This window comes from Sander lucioperca, chromosome 17, assembly GCF_008315115.2.
Source record: "Sander lucioperca isolate FBNREF2018 chromosome 17, SLUC_FBN_1.2, whole genome shotgun sequence".
Taxonomy (NCBI): Eukaryota; Metazoa; Chordata; class Actinopteri; order Perciformes; family Percidae; genus Sander; species Sander lucioperca.
In genome coordinates, this window is record NC_050189.1 from 21,761,981 (window position 1) to 21,778,941 (window position 16,961).

General features: G+C 41.2%; 1 protein-coding gene and 1 long non-coding RNA gene across 2 annotated transcripts in view; one reads left to right on the forward strand and one right to left on the reverse strand.

The window, feature by feature from the left end:
- LOC116060888 (muscle M-line assembly protein unc-89-like) overlaps positions 1-16,961 on the forward strand; it is a 295,447-nt gene that overhangs the window by 33,913 nt on the left and 244,573 nt on the right. Inside the window, exon 4 of the mRNA XM_035993844.1 lies at positions 12,253-12,596. Within this exon, the coding sequence (XP_035849737.1) occupies positions 12,253-12,596 (344 nt within the window). The remainder of the gene's footprint in view (positions 1-12,252; positions 12,597-16,961) is intronic.
- Positions 1-16,961, reverse strand: part of LOC118493576 — a 328,097-nt gene that overhangs the window by 18,251 nt on the left and 292,885 nt on the right. The window lies entirely within an intron of this gene.

The window sequence follows — 16,961 nt, forward strand, 5'->3', positions numbered from 1 at the left end:
ATCAGCATGTTAGCATTTAGCATGTTAGCCTCAACCAGCATGCACCTGTTGGTGAAGTAACATGGCAGCAGGTGTGTTTGATTTGTGTCACCTAGCATGCTGGTTGGGTGGAGCCTGAGCTAATTACCCCTCCTGTTATCCTTGATAACAGATGTTAGTACATTTGAGGATAACAGGAGGGTTAAGGTAGATGTTAACTTTTCACCCACTGGGACAGTCATACTCTCACATACATACCTTTATTAAAGTGTCTAGGGTTAATAAAGATTATTTGATGTGCACAAAAAAAAAAATCTGATTTATAAAACTGTGTGTACACACATCTGTAAGCAATGTTCCCTTTATACAGTAAATCACAGATTACCCACAAGTGTGTATACGTCAATCAGCTTCTTATCTCGCCCTGTACACGCCCATTTTTAACCATAAATAATCAACGCAAAGCACCTCATGAATGCTGATCAGTATGTTAATGACCCTGGCTTGCAGTTGTTCTTTCGTTACGCCGAATCAAGACGACTGGTTGCAGGGAAAAAGCAAAAAACTTCTCAGACGTTCAGGAATTGCTGCAAATTGAATTATAATTTCGGCCTGTTCGCACATAGTGTAGGGAAACCTGATCTATGGACTACCTATATTAATAATACTCTCCAATACGGCAGACATTACGGCACTCGGGGACAGCTTCGATATACTAGACCTATATGATAAGATTTAACAGAACTATATATTTAATATTTAATAAACAAGCCTTAGTGATAAAGTTGAAGATTATATAGAATATTTATATAAAACACTTGTTTGACAGAGCTTAACATCTGTATTTTCAGACTTTGACATTTGATGATATATGAACAGTATTAAAGACAGATATTTAGTTATTTACACTGTGTTCTGGAGTTTTCTAATGCTAGTGTGGCAAGGCAGGTGGTGCTAGGGGAGGATTGGCCACCCGAGTCTAACTAACCGACAACGCCACCTGGCGACTTCCACCCCAAGAAATGTTTATTTCTACTTCAACAAGCTCCCCAGTTATACAAAAGGCTACACAGGTTCACTAACTGAAGTAAGACAGAGACGTGGTTACAAAAGAAATATTTCTTAATGGATAATTTATGACTGGAAGTGCCTGTTAAGAGGATGGTTAGAAATGAGGATGTTTGAATCAAATTGCAATAGAAAATGTAGAAAAGGTTTTATTACAATATATATTTAGCAATCAGGTTAATTCTTTTAAAACAGATACACTCCCAGTTATGGATTAAATTATCAAAAGGAAAAGGGGGGAAAAGTGGGCAGAGGCCAGCTGTGGAGAGACAGTCTACTAAGGGTGTGTTCCAGGGGTGCACCAACTTACCCACCGCATGTGCCCACTGCAATCGAGTCACTGCAAACCGGTTCACTGCAAATCCTGTCACCACAAATCGTGCCACCGTGCTGTTGTCACTACAATCTGTGAAGGGAACCACGCTAACGTGCCTAGTCTCCACCACAAGCTGGCTACTAGCTCCACTGGAAAGCAAAATAACAATTTAACAAAATCAAGAAAACAATACACCAGTTTGTACACCTAAAATACAAGCAAACCAAACGGAGTGTGTCCTGGGGCACTAACAAAGATGTACTAAAATGATTAAAATCCAAAAACAACTAAACTAAGGCAAAACAGCAGCTGACAACCTACAATTCAGACAGAAGATTACATTAATGACAAGTTTACAAGCAGTGGGTGATAACATTTAGCTCAGGCCATCTCCTCCTCCTGTGCTCCGTAGCAGACAATGTGATGGTGAGACAGCGCTAATTAAATTCCCATTGTCTCCAAAATGTGCGTACGCATGTGTCAGAGTTTGTGTGGAGGACCGTACGTTCTCCCGTCAACTTTGTTTTTTATAAATAACAACCTTTGCGTGGGAAGTGGCGTACGCACATTTTCAGCTCCATTTTGTGTGTACGCCACGTTTATAAAAGAGACCCCAGAACAGGTCAGATGTCCGTCCCAATATACCGGTGGTATAAACGTCTCAAAAAATCGTACAAGCCGGAGACCGTATGTATGACTTACTAGCTCCACCTCAGTCAGCAGCCAATAGGATTTCAGGATTCTTCAGCAGCACACACCTCCAGTTACTGCACACTGGTAGAAAGTTGTGACTCAGAATGAAAGAAATGGAGACACAAAAAGAAATTCAGATGGACTTGGACTTAGGGAAGGTGGATCAGTAAGTTGTTGAACATTACACTGTATGTTATAGGTTGTTGTAGGCTACTTGTGCTACTGTCAATTATGTATTCAGAGCTAATCAGATAGCAGAAGAGCAGCAGCATTATCAGTAAAACGTGAAGTGCATATTAATACTAATTGATAATTTCACAGAACTGTGGTGTTGGAGTGATGGAGGCCACAGCTCTGGGATAAAAACTGTTCTTCTTTCTATTGGTTGTAGTTTTGATGATCCTAACCCTTCTGTCATAGGACAGTGGTTCAGACAGGGAGTGTGATGTCCTTGTGAATGCTGGTTGAGTCTGTATCAGCTTCAGCTTCAGTTATTAGAAAGCAGGTCTCTGTGTGAAGTACCAAATGTAGCAGGAAAGTTTGCAGGCTGTTTATCTGTCAGCTGCACATGCTCAGTGCAGACAGCTGGTTGGAAGAAAGAAGATGGAGGTGAACAGTTAGCAGTAACACTCTGAGTCCAGCAGAGGGCCACGTGGACTGTAGAGAGGTTCATATCTGTTCAACAGGATGGAGGGGACAAATGGAGGCCGTACTGCAGCACTGTAGACCTGACCTGAAGTCATGATGAGATGGTCCAGAGGAGGGTCAGAATCAGTTCAAATGAACTTTACCTTTAGAGAACTAGAATATTTTACTTGAATAAAAGTACTGTTGCTTTAAAGAAAAACAAAGTTACTTAACTAAAAGTACATATGAAAAAAAGTATGAATTAAATGTAGTAAAAAACAAAGTTAGGCTACTTATTTGATATCTGAAAAGTGTGCTCAGATAAAAGATAAGTCATTTAAAATGTTCTTTAAGAGCAGAATGAAGCAGAAAACACAGAGATGTTCAGACAATATAAACTCAGCAGCAGTACACAGAAATACTTTGCTGCATTAAATGAGCAAATGTAATCCATTACTTCATACCTGGGGTACTCAGAGCTGCTATATTACAGCAAATTATGTTTTTTTTAGTTGTAAATATCAGCAGACGGAGCACCCACCAAATATCTTCTAATCAGGTGTAGAGAGATCTTCATCATGTCTTCTGTTTGTGTGTTTTGGTAATAATACATATTATATGGAGGGAATTTTAAATTATTGTTTTCTGCTGAGTAATATAAAGGCTCATGGTGCCTGCTAAAAATGATTTCTTAGCTGATTTAAAATCATCTAACATTGAATGGTTTAAACTGAGGAGTTGATTACATTGTGGATATTGTTGTTATTGTAATTATAAAATCATCTGATGCAGATCAGAATATCTCAGGGGGACATAGAGGACCAGTCTGTCTCTAAATAAGACCTTCAACTGGATTTATTATCTATGAAATAGATTAACATGATGTTTGTTAAAGGAAATGTTATGAAATGTGAATTATACCAAAGTGATGATCTTTGAAATCAGTTAATAATTATTTAATATGAATGAATGTATGAAATAATAATGATCAGAGACATGATAGAAGTTGAACACAAATAAAGCCGCAGGATAAAAGCGTCAGCTAAATGACATGTAATGTAATGTAATGTAGATGTACTAAAATGTCCCTCTATCTATCCATGTACTGTTGACCTAGAAACACCATGCCTGTGCTCCAGCATGAAGAAACACACAAACACACTGACTCACCTGGACGGTGCCCAAGTCCTGACACAGGTCTGATGACGCTCAATTGGACGAAACAACAAACCTGTGCTCCAGGCAACCGCAAACAAAGGCTACGAGCCAAATTACACAACACTGAACTGTGACAGGAGTTGTATAAGTAATCTCACTGGAATGATTAACCAAAGACAAGACTGATAGTGTTTAAGTTCAAGGGTTTTTACTGAAAGTCATTCTGCAGTTTAAAGAAGAACTGACTATAAAGTAGATAAGGCAGTAATAGTTCAGATAGAGCAGCAGAGGAAGCAGCAGCCATCTTTACTGATCAGACACACACACACAGACCACTGCCTGCAGAACTCCAACGTCAGATATCTAGAAAAAACACTTAGCCAAATAGCCATTAAAATAGGAAATGAAAGGCTGAAGTTTTTTTTGTAGAAATCCCTCACCAACTGCTCTGAGTACAAACCTGATCATAAAGAGTAAAGAGTAGTTCTACCTGTTGATAACCATGGACAACCTTAATTTATTTATGTTGTCTATCGGTGAGTGAATGTCTCTATGTGTGAGTTTGTGTGTCTATGTGTGTGCGTATGTGTGGGTGAGTGATGTGTGTGTTTGCGTGTGCGTGTGTGTGTGTGTGTGTGTGTGTGTGTGTGTGTGTGTATGTGTGTCTATCTGTGAGTGTGTGTGTCTATGTGTGGGTGAATGTGTGTGTGTGTGTGTGTGTGTGTGTGTTAGTTAGTAGAGCGGAACGCCACAACCGCGGAACGCCACAACCGCGACACACCGACCCCAGCAGCAGGCAGGCAGGAACCCCAGTAGCCAGGGCACCCCGCGACCTCCCGAAGGCGCAAAGGACCCGAGACCACATGTCCCGAGGACAGCCGTGCCCCTCCCCAAGGGAGAGCAGCAGAGAACCGTGCCGGGAAGCCCCCCCCGCTTCCAAAGAGCGAGAACGTGGGAGAACCAGGGATGACAGCCCCCTAGACCAGCCAGAGCTCTGCTCCCCCTCTTGAAAGCCCTGTGTTTTAGATAGATAGATAGATAGATAGATAGATAGATAGATAGATAGAGAGATAGAGAGATAGACAGATAGATTTTTTATTGATCCCAAAAAAATGGGAAATAACGGTGTTGCAGCAGCAAAATATCAGACAGACAGCACACATACAGAGTAAAGCCAAACATCCCCTCCGACCTCCTCTCTATGAGGATCTCATTCAGCAGCAGTCAATGTGCTGCTGACAGTAATACATACCTGGAATACAATTACAGTGCTTTACTTTTTTAGTCATTTTTTGGATTATTATTATTAGTGACATCTATATATAGGCTCTCTACCACTAGGCCACCCAGGCACCCTACAGTGCTTTACTTATTACAGCTGTATGTACAAATGGTTCATGAGAACAGGCCGCCTGGCTCCACAAGAGAAGAAGAAGCTCCCCGTTGACATCAGGACAGAAGAAACAATTGTAGCACTTGATGTTTTTATTTTGTTGATGTACTTTTTGTTTCTTGGTTTTGTGATGACCCCAGCCTCCCTGCCAGGTGTCGTGGTTGTTAGAAATAAGTGTTGTCTTTTGGCAGCCTACTCTCATGTTGTCCCCGTTTGTGTCACAACCTGAGCGGATGGTGGAAATGTTTGCAATGTCAACATTAATGGTAAGTAGGCTGTCTGGGTTAAACATAAGCTTCTATACTGTTAACATGTCGCTTATCTGTTCTGAAGAAAGGGTTTGTGGTTGCCAAGCTGTGGGTGAGTGGTGCTGCCTGCCTCCACGGGGGTGTTTGCCACCGCTGCGGTGTTTACCTCCGCGGCGGCGTTTTGCATTTGTCACTGTGACATTCATCGCTGTGCTATGTTCTACAGGTTTGGGGCAGAGGCCGTTCTGTGTAGATTTAACCACGGTTTTCTTGTTTTGAGCTTTTTATCGCAGAGGCTTTTGTATCTTGGGTCAGTATAAGCGTGTGCCGATTAAACTGTTGCATGACACCAGCGGTAAATGTATTTATTGTTGAGACCATGCTGCCTTTTTCACCCAGGACAGAAATGGGTGATTTTCGGTTGTTGCACGGTATGGAACTACACTGGTTGCTTTAGAAATAATGGTGATGTTGTTTAGAGTTCAGTTTGATTCTCTCTCTGTGGACCATTTGGACCAAACACAGTTGGAATCAGCTCTCAGATCATCTTTACTTCTTTAAATCTGTTTGTCTAAATGGATGTATATGTGTTTTAGTTTTATATATTTGTCTTGTTAGAATCAGTTCAGCTTCATTGGTGTGTCTTTGGCAGAAGAACCTAAATGTGACGTAACATGTTTTGCATTCAGACAGAATAACTTGTTGGAAGTGATCCACAAAACACAGAAACATGTTTACTTGCAGACAAACTGCTGATCTGATAGAAAACATATGCACTGAACTTTATGTAACATATAAATTAATTATTTTCAGATATTGATGCATGAATGCAGTTCTGTTTCTGTCTGTCCACTGGGCCTTTTGTCCCTCCAGTGGTGGAGCTGATTATTCTGCAGACTTCCTGTAAGTTAAAGCCTTCCCAGTGAAATCATCCTCTGGAGAACAGAGTGAAGCTGCCTCCTGCTATGGAACTAGGCCTGATTCCTTTGCTGTGCCATAATATCGTGTTAGAAAGAGACGCCAAGGGGTCCTGACCAAGCATCAAGTATTTGACGAGTTAGGAGTGAGAATGTGTAAACCAGGCAGGGGCGTGACTGAGGCTGCATGTCTTCTTAGTTTAGTTTATTTAGTTACATTGCTTACATGTTGTTGTTTTGAATATTGATTTGGTTGTTAAAATAAGTGTTATCCTCTGGCAGCTTACTCTCGTGTTCTCCCCGTTTTGGTCACAGCCTGAGAGCTGCGTCGGGACAGATTTTACCAACATGTTTGAATCCACCTATTGTAAGTGGATGAAATAATAATGATCAGAGACATGATGGAAGTTGAACACAAATAAAGCCGCTCCAAATATCCAACCTCATATGGTTTGTGTGTGTTATATGAATATGTTAAATGTGTAGAGGAGGAGCAGAGACTGGGGGAAGGATGTGATCCTGAGAGACTAAGATCTGAATCTGATGGAGGGTCTCTGGTGTCAGCTGAAGACACCTTTGTCCAACATGTCCAGGATTTCACAAACACACTCTAACTTGTTTCATGCTTCTTACAGTCTTACAACTTACAAGATTTTGTAAAGACGCAGACACAATACTACAGACCGTGAGAGAAGAATTCAGTTCTCGGAGCTGATCTACCTTTGAGAGCAATCAGTATAAACGACCAGACGTTTAACAGCGGTATACTATACTATATAATACTGTTTATTGATCCCCAGTGGGGAAATTACAATTCTCTGTTAGAAATCACTACACACAGGCCACACACACACACACACACACACACACACACACACACACACACACACACACACACAGGACCTATTCATGCACAAATGGAGAGAACGGTGCCACCTGGCAGTGCCCAGGAGGTGAACTGGCATCTCTCCAGCTACCAATTCACACTCTGTATGGGACTTGAACCAGCGTGTGTGTGTCCATAAGCCTGTCGCAGAATGTCGTTAGTTAGTGAAAGCAGAACGCCACAACCGCGACACACCGACCCCAGCAGCAGGCAGGCAGGAACCCCAGTAGCCAGGGCACCCCGCGACCTCCCGAAGGCGCAAAGGACCCGAGACCACATGTCCCGAGGACAGCCGTGCCCCTCCCCAAGGGAGAGCAGCAGAGAACCGTGCCGGGAAGCCCCCCCCGCCGCCAAAGAGCAAGAATGTGGGAGAACCAGGGATGACAGCCCCCTAGACCAGCCAGAGCTCTGCCCCCCAAACATCCCCCCTGACCTCCTCCCTACGAGGATCTTATACAGCAGCAGTCAATGTGCTGCTGCAACAGGTTCTCACACTCATCTCGTAAAATATGGACGCTTGGTCAGGTGCCTTTGTCGTTCTTATTGACGCTAAAAGTCTCCTTTAGCGCTTTAAGTAAACGCGCTTGGTCGAGACTATTGCCGTCCCTTTAGCGCTATAAGTAAACGCGCTTGGTCGGGACTATTGCCGTCCCTTTAGCGCTATAAGTAAACGCGCTTGGTCGGGACTATTGCCGTCCCTTTAGCGCTATAAGTAAACGCGCTTGGTCGGGACTATTGCCGTCCCTTTAGCGCTATAAGTAAACGCGCTTGGTCGGGACTATTGCCGTCCCTTTTGACGCAGTTATGTTAAGGAAAAGGTCGTGGGTGGGCTTACGGTTCCGTGACACGTGGGAAGAACGGGTCGGTTGGGTTTAGGAAAGGGTCGTGGGTGGGTGTACGGTTCTGTGACACGCGGGAGGAAAAAAAAAATCAACTATAGCAAGCATGACAAGCGGGACACGAACCCCGCTCTCCTGGGTGAAAGTCCTGTGTTTGTTTGACCCATCCACCACCCCAACCAACCTCCATATGCGGAAATTCGCCCTTACATACTACTCGCTAAATCCTCTCTAACTGCTGCTCTCCCCAGTGCATTACACAAACACACTGAAAGACGCCTTTTTCGTCACATCAGACGCTGACAGCCACTGTCCAAACGTCCTTATTTTACGAGTTCGGAATGAGAACGGGTTGGCTGCTGACAGTAATACATACCTGGAATACAATTACAGTGCTTTACTTTTTTAAGTTATTTTTTGGCATTTAGGCTTTATTAGTGACATCTGTATATGGGCGCGCCCTCTACCACTAGGCCACCCAGGCACCCTACTGTGCTTTACTTATTACAGCTGTATGTACAAATCGTTCATGAGAACAGGCTGCCTGGCTCCACAAGAGAAGAAGAAGCTCACCATTGACATCAGGACAGAAGAAACAATTATAGCACTTAGAATATATATGGCATCAGGCTGCAGCAGCAGGCCGTCAGTTAGGTCAGCTGAGGGAAGGCCCAGAGTGTGTGGAGCTTTAGACTCAGGAGAACTACTGTAGTGTTTATGTTTTTATTTCAAAGTTAAAAGTTTATATCTGTCTGAACTTATCAGCTGAGCTGCTCTGCTGCACACAGAGATAAGACTGCCACAATAAAACTCCCAACATCCAATATAATCCTTCATAATAGAAACCTGACCAACGTGTTTTGAGGTAGGACGCCATTTGACAGTTTACCTTGACCTCAGGCACCGGTCACCCTCGGCAGAGCAGTCAAACCAGACCTGTCTCTGAGCAACAGCAGCAGCAGCATGATAATCTCCTCCTCCCTCACTGATAAACACTGCATGACCTCTTCCTGGAACATGATAACAGGACTCAATCATTGGAATTCCAAATGCTGAGGGAAAGTTTTTCAGCTTGAACTCAGATCTGACAGTCTTGTTGCATTAAGAAAGAAACATGCCGCCTGCCCAATCAGAAGTAAGAAATGGTAGTGGTATTTTTTTCTTCATTCTTTCTGCCTATAAAAATCAAAAGGAATAAAGTATTTTACGCTTCCTCTTGTAGAGTGTCTCTTTGTGGTGAAAGTTAAAGTCATTTCGTACCATGTTTCTCACTATTAGGCAGCATGTTCATATTAATGATTTTTTTTTTTTCATTGTCACCCAGTTAAGAGTCCCTAGAGAGGGCTGCATCTTCACTTTGTGCAGCCCGTACTGCAGACAGAGTGCAAAGCCCTGGACTGAGGGAATTCCTGTAACAGACCGTACTGCGCAGTGGAGTGACGTGTAGCTCCTCCCACTCAACAAAGATATAAATCCTCAGACCGTACGGTATCCAGTCACTCTAACAGCTATCATTCTGCACCGATCCTCAGACCGTACGGTACGCACAAACTGAAGTGAAGATCAAATGAGGGCAATGGAGAAAAATCCCAGCGTGCATGGCTATATTAATGTTCCTGTTGTTCCTTCTGTCTGAAGCAGCTTCTGGTAAATATCTGCTTTTATTGTGAAAAGACTCATGTAGACTTTATTTCTGACCTGTGTTACAGAATGATGTCATCTTGTTCTAGAAAATGGGAATGTGATTGAAATGTACTTTATTTAAAAAATCTCTTTATCTGTTTAAGTTCCTTTTGATAATGAGACTGGATTTATGAAACTGAATAATTTATGAACTATTACTTTCTTGAAGTAGTTAAAAGTTAGGCTTTTAAACACTTAGCATGTATAAATGTATTAAACAGTATTTGGTTTTGTTAATTCCAAGGGTTGAATTCAACTTTATCAGTTAGCCTTCTTAAATATATAAGAGAGTGATGGTGCTGTTTCAGACAAAGGTTGGTCGCCTAAATAAAGGTGGGACACAGAGAGAGAGAGAGAGAGAGAGAGAGAGAGAGAGAAATAGTCGGGGTGGGGGGTGTGACATGCATTGAGCTGTGCAGTCTTGTGATTGGCTGGATTAAACAGGAAGAAATTACCCGCTGTGGTGCTGAAGTCAGTTCAACCTGTTCTCAAACACCAGCAACATTTCCTGCATCAGGAAACTTGTTGTTGCTGTTTTACAGACTGTAACTGTGAAAGGGATCTGATCATAGCAAACAATGACATGCTGAGACTTGAGTTGGTTAGAAATTGATCAGCTTCATGTGTCTCAACAACAGCTTGTTGCTTGATGTGTAAATATCTCTTTAACTCTGTTCCTAAAATATAAATGTCCATATAAATGTCCTAAGTCATATTAACTTCCAACTATTCGTTTTTGCAAATGACAAGTGACTCATTGAATAATTTCAGTTAAGAGCAGTAGTTCATAAATGTACAGTATATTTTTAGATATATCATTCAGTCGGTCAGCTATTATCTGCCCCTTTTGTTTTGTTTTGGCCAAGTTTCCTTCTCTAGATATGATATGCTTTGCTTCATCGTATATATGGACATAGAAAAGAAAGACACTGAAGAACTTGGACTCTGAAATCTAGAAACTATAAAGATAATTAAGTGATAAATATAATTCACACTGTAAACGTGACTGTAACAGTGTATTCATCAGTTATTTCCCCCCAGCTAAATATAAGGGCATAAACCATTGAGGTGTCCTCTCCCTGTTACATGAATGTACTGTAGCCTACACTATATAGTTAATGGTCCAATGTACTAAGACTATAGCTAAGGCCCTGTTTACACAAATACGCTCTCGGGTGAAAACAACAAAATATTTGATCAGATTTGCCTTTCGTTTAGACGGCGACGGCGTTTTTGGGGCTTAAAAATGCAAAAAAGTGAAACCACCCTCCAGAGTGGAAATCTTAAAAACGCCCCACCTGTCTAAAGGGTAAAAACACACTGTGAGTGTGTGTGTGTGTGAGTGTGTGCGCGCGCGCGCGCTGGGTGTGTCATGTGTGTGTGTGTGTGTGTGTGTGTGAAACACACATGTACAGCATTTTATATATTGCCCTTAGTAACATACTTCACGTAAAATACAACTTTATCAGCCTTTTCTAATTATCTCAACTATCTCAACAACTGCCGTAATATATTCATCAAACTTCTAACAACAATATGAACAGCAGTGTTCATACAGCAATAGTAACAATGACTGTCACATAGGGTAAAACCACTGCTGAGTGAACAGAAAAGGCTCCAGGGTTAGGGTTACAACCGAGCTGTTACCTGTTTTATAACCGTTATAAACGATTAATAAATCCTGGTTGTTAGCCTGGTCAGGAGCAGAAAAGGTTTGGTATGGCCCATCCCTAATCATTTCTAACTTCACAGTTAAAAAAAGGGTTGAGAGGGACAGAGACACAGAAGAGAAGGGGGGATGGGGGGATGGGGGGGGGGTGGGATTCTTTATTATGTGTGTATGTTTCCTCTGTTGCACTAACATTAATGGCTGAGATACAAACTGTGAACCACAGGGACATTAAAGAGAGACATTACCTCTATTTAAATGTTGAGCCTCTATTAGTTTGAGTTGTTCCTCACAGCAGCTGATGACAGGAAGGACACCCGTTAACATTCACTTACTGCAGGACAAATAATGTGGCAACATTCTTAATCCAACTAAGATATTGGATAATGTTCTCTATACTGTACATATGTATACATGTATATAATATCTTAAAGAGACATGGTAAAATGTCACCTTTGAAACAGATTTCTACTGATATATTTATATAGAGTTAGATTGTGACACATCGGTCCGACTCCTATCTATAAAATAATCTGCCAACATGTTTCCACGGCTCTGATTGGCTGTGTGAATGGCTCCATTTAATCCCATCCCAGTCTTCTAAAGAGTTGACCTGTGGTAATAAAGTCCTGTGATATCTCTGCAGTTGTGACAGATCAGTGAACGTCTCCATCAGGTGAGACTCTACAGAGACCTTCTGCAGGGACACACCTGTAGAGAACTGTTGAAATAACATGACTTTTTATTATTAATAGTAGTTTTTTATTGTTTTTCAGACCTGATTGTGGTAACAGTTGATCCTGGAGATGATGTCATTCTACCATGTGAGGCTGCTGATTCCTCCATCAGTGTTGTAGAGTGGACCAGACCTGACCTGGAGCCAAAACTCGTCCTCTTAAACATCGATGGACACCTGGATCCAACCTACCAGAATCCATTCTTTAAGGACAGGGTGGAGCTGGTGGACAGAGAGCTGAAGGACGGAGATGTGTCTTTAATTCTGAAGAATGTGAACAACAACGACACTGGAACATACAAGTGTCGAGTTATAACTGGTGGTTCAAGACGTAAAAAGAGAGACATCATTGACTCTGAGCCAATCAGAACCATCCGTCTGCAGGTTACAGATCCAGCAGGTGAGGTAGTCTCTCTCAGTGAGTTTTTCTGAGTATCAGGTTGTAGCTGCAGTTTCTAACATCAGAGAGGATGAAGACTGCTCCACTATCACACATTTACTGACTCATATGTTTATTCATCTTCAGGTTCAAACAGAGGTCATTCCAAGGATGAAAACTCAATGAATGATGTCCCTGATGAAGGAAACTCCTCTCCTGGAGGCCGATACCATGGACTGGCAGCAGTTGTTCCAGTTGGACTGCTTCTTGTAACTGTTGCTGCAGTAGTTGGTGTCCTGATATATAAAAGACATAAGGACAAGAGACCAGGACAACCTGCTGATGATGCTGATGAAGCATCGGGCGCCAAGTTCATCTGACAACTCCCTGAGCTCTTTACACCAAGGTTATTATAGTTTTGCATTTTTCATTAGTTTTTTTTTTTGTTTGATGTGTGTGTGTGTGTGTGTGTGTGTGTGTGTGTGAAGTCTTTTATTTTGCACTTTTTTGGTTTCTTTCTTTGAACTTTCCAAATGGACCTATAAAAAAAGCACAGTCTTAAATCCATTTTTTAAGACTTTTGACTTCAAGTTTTTTCTGCAGTAAGTTGAGACATGTGGCTCTGGTCTTACCTAGATGTGTTTACAGCAGTGTCTTTTTGTCAGTTTACAGATGTATGACTTGGATGGAAATACAAACCCTCCATTCTAGCCTCTGTAACTCTGTGTCAGTAAGGCCTAGAATCACCCTGACACTTGGAACAAAGACTTGAGAGTGTTTCCTTTCCAATGATACCAGACACACCCCTGATTGTCAAAGTATATGGGAGCTGTACCACTTAATTTGTTTATGCCGTTTAGATCAAATTGCATGCAATTTCAGCCGTTCTATAACAGGTTAAGGCTAAATGAGATTACAACTCAAACTTTAAGCATGTTTGCATTCTTTAGATGTGTTTCGTTCAAACAAATGCTTCTTATTTAAGTCATAGATTTGTTCCTCTATAAGTATTTCATACATAGCACAACAACCAACAAATATCTACTGAACAGAGTCTAATGATACTAACTATGTACTGATATTTATTTTGTATTCATGAGCTTGTTTCTTTGCACGATCATTAAACTCTGGTGTCACCGGTTGTTTTCCTCGTGTGGTTCTGTGGGTTTCACATCTCTGACAGATGAACATTTGTTCTGGTTGAGGCTAACCGATCCACACTTCTCTTCAGCAGATAACAGAGAACAAACACACCTCAGACTATAAACAGCTGCAACATCAGCCAGCGGTTGGAAACTTTACACCAATCACAAACAGCTATAGACCAGAGGGTCTGAGGTGTGATTCTGTAGTCGGTGAACATTCAGTCAATTTTAGTGTAATTCAGTCAATTTTCAGCTCATTACAGTATGATGATCTTTAATGAGCAGATATTCATTATATATGTTGTTCTTCCACACCAGACATATTCACAGTTACACTCAGACTGCTTTTAATTTTTTAAAACATACAAGGCTTTAGACCACACACACACACACACACACACACACACACACACACACACACACACACACACACACACACACACACACACACACACACACACACATGTCAGTTTAGCCACAATCTTGCATACATCAAGATGGGAGTTTATTCAATACAAATTGTGATCATGTTGTAATTTAGTGTATCATGTTTTAAGATCAAATGAGTCCCAGCTGACTTAGAGAAAAGACTGATCTTTCTGTGTTAGGGAGACAGGAAGTGCAGGTTAAAAGCTATTTTTAGGTTGGACAATAATGAAGTGAGGAAGATGTAAATGAGCAAAATCAGGAAAGTTAGAATAACCAATGTGAATGTCAGTGAGCAGAGAAGACTTCACATTGAGTGAAGCTGAGATAGGTCTAATTATCAATGATATGCATAAGATTATAAAAAGTAGTTAACTTGTGCCTGGCTCTGTTCCAAGGTAATATGATCAATGACACAGTACTGATTAAAGGTATTGTAACATGTAGAGTGTCTTCCACTTCACTAATTAGGATGAGCTAAGCCAGTATAATAATCCATAATATAATCAAATCAAAATATAATGTTGATATGATAGAGTGTCTAAATGTGTCCAACTGACACTGTGCAAAAGTGCTGTATAAAAAGTGCAGGCATAGATAATGTCTTCGCCACCATACAACAGTATGGACAAGCAGGTTTACAGTCCCACAGGAATGGACAATATGTGAACATAACAACAGCTTGCCTCTGTTTAACTATTGAAATGTGGTCAGAAAGAGACTAAAATAGATAGTATATGCATGCTATCAAAGTTCACCAAGGATCAATCAGGTTCATTGCCAAGTAGGCTTTCACAACAAGGAGTTTGGCTTGATGTGGTCAAAATATGAATATGTGCAAAATATTTGCCTTAATGTAACATGTAGTGTTCATAGCACAAGGAGACTCGTCCCCACCAGAGAGAAGACCAGTGAAGGTGGTGTCGTCTGCAAACTACAGCAGCTTGACTGACTGGTGACAGCAGGTGTAGCTGTTGGTGTACAGTTGAAATTTGACCCGTTTCCAAGTTTTTTTATATCTGAAATATCGGAGGTCGAAAAAATAAGCGTCGAAAATGTCTAACAAGGCGACAAAACGTTGGGGGAAAAAGGGTAAAAGATATTAGAAAAAGTAACAAAAACTACAAAAACAAATACAAAGACACCGGACGTAAGCTTCAAAAACTTCAAAAGCGGCTAAAACGTCGAAAAAGTGACAAAACGCCAACAAAAGGGACAAAGACATTGGGTGGAAAAAAACGATAAAAATGTTGGGAAAAAAAATGTTTAGGTGAAAAAAGCAAAAAAACATTGAGATAGGGACAACAAAAGGGTTTTTTTCATGATCGAGGGAAAGACAACAAGGCTTAAAAAGCTGGCGCCTACATTACCCACAATGCAGTGGTGAGTTATCCTGGAGGCTCTAGCCTGCAGCCGAGATGAGCAGTGAGCTACAGAGGTCTGTGAGCTCACTTCCTCCTTACCACATCAGGTGGTATTAGATATGGACAACAGGGGCATGAATGACTGGTGACGATCAGCTGTCTGCAGATCCAACATCATCTGTTCATAACAATAAACCTATTTTAGATACACAGACAAAGTCTATCTTTAGGGAAATGACAACTAAAATCTGACAACATGTAAAGGAAATAAACTTCATCAACAACATTCATCTCAGTGATTATAAACTAACAAGAGACTAACTGAGCTGCTAACTGCAGGAGGAGAAACCACGCGGCTGCTACACCACCCTCCACAGAGGAAATGGGTGTTAGAACTGCTCTGACCAACCTCAGACCCCCTCCACCTTGTGTTGAGACTGGTCTGGTCTGCCACCTGGTGGTGTTCTGTCAGTACTGCATCTCCACTGTCCTCACAGGAAACACTCTGAATCACTGACCTTACACACACTCAACAATTAATCTCAGTCTCTCTCTACCAGTCTGGTGTTGATGATTTGTCTCCAACAGCTCCACACTGAGCATGCTCAGTGATCCAAATCAAACACTCCCACAATGCTGTGCAGCTGCAGAACACCGACTCCTTTTGAGGCTTGAAAACATCATTTCCACATTACTGTGAATCTAAATGCTCAAAGACAAATGATGCAAATGCATAAAGACAATTATTACTTCTTGTCTCTATTCATCAAAAGATATATAAGAAATATATATATATATATATATATATAGAACTATTTAGAGCTGAATAAGGGGCGGGAAAAATCAGCTTCTGCTTCGTCCCGTTTCTTGTTTATAACGCTTTATACATTTTGTTTTTCCTTTTGTATGTTGCAACACACTTATTGTATTGTTATATTTCATTTTAGTTTTAGTTGAAACTAAAGAAAAAGATGTGAGAACTTTCTTCTCTTGTCACTGTAACAAATCCAAATCCTACTGATCACCACAGATACATGGCTACATGTTGTATTAATAACTCTTTCAGTCTCAGACCAGAAGCTAGCTGTGTTTCTGTACGTCTAATATCTAGTTTAGACTTTAGCATCAGAACTGTTGAAATGACTTAATAACTAATAAAATGCTTCAGTGTCTTCAGCAACACTGAGAATCCAAACCCAGTTGAGTCAGACAGCCAGCAGGTGGCAGCACAGCCCCTTCTCTTTCTTTACACATGCTCAGTTCAGCTCACAGTTCACTCTGTTGGCTTGGTGTGTTTTTTAATTCAACAGTCACAGTATCACAGTAATGTTTGGGGGACAAAATAAAGAGCATGAACACACACACACACACACACCAGAAAGAGTTTGTTCTTAGTGCACACGGGAACACACACACACACACACAACGCTACGTT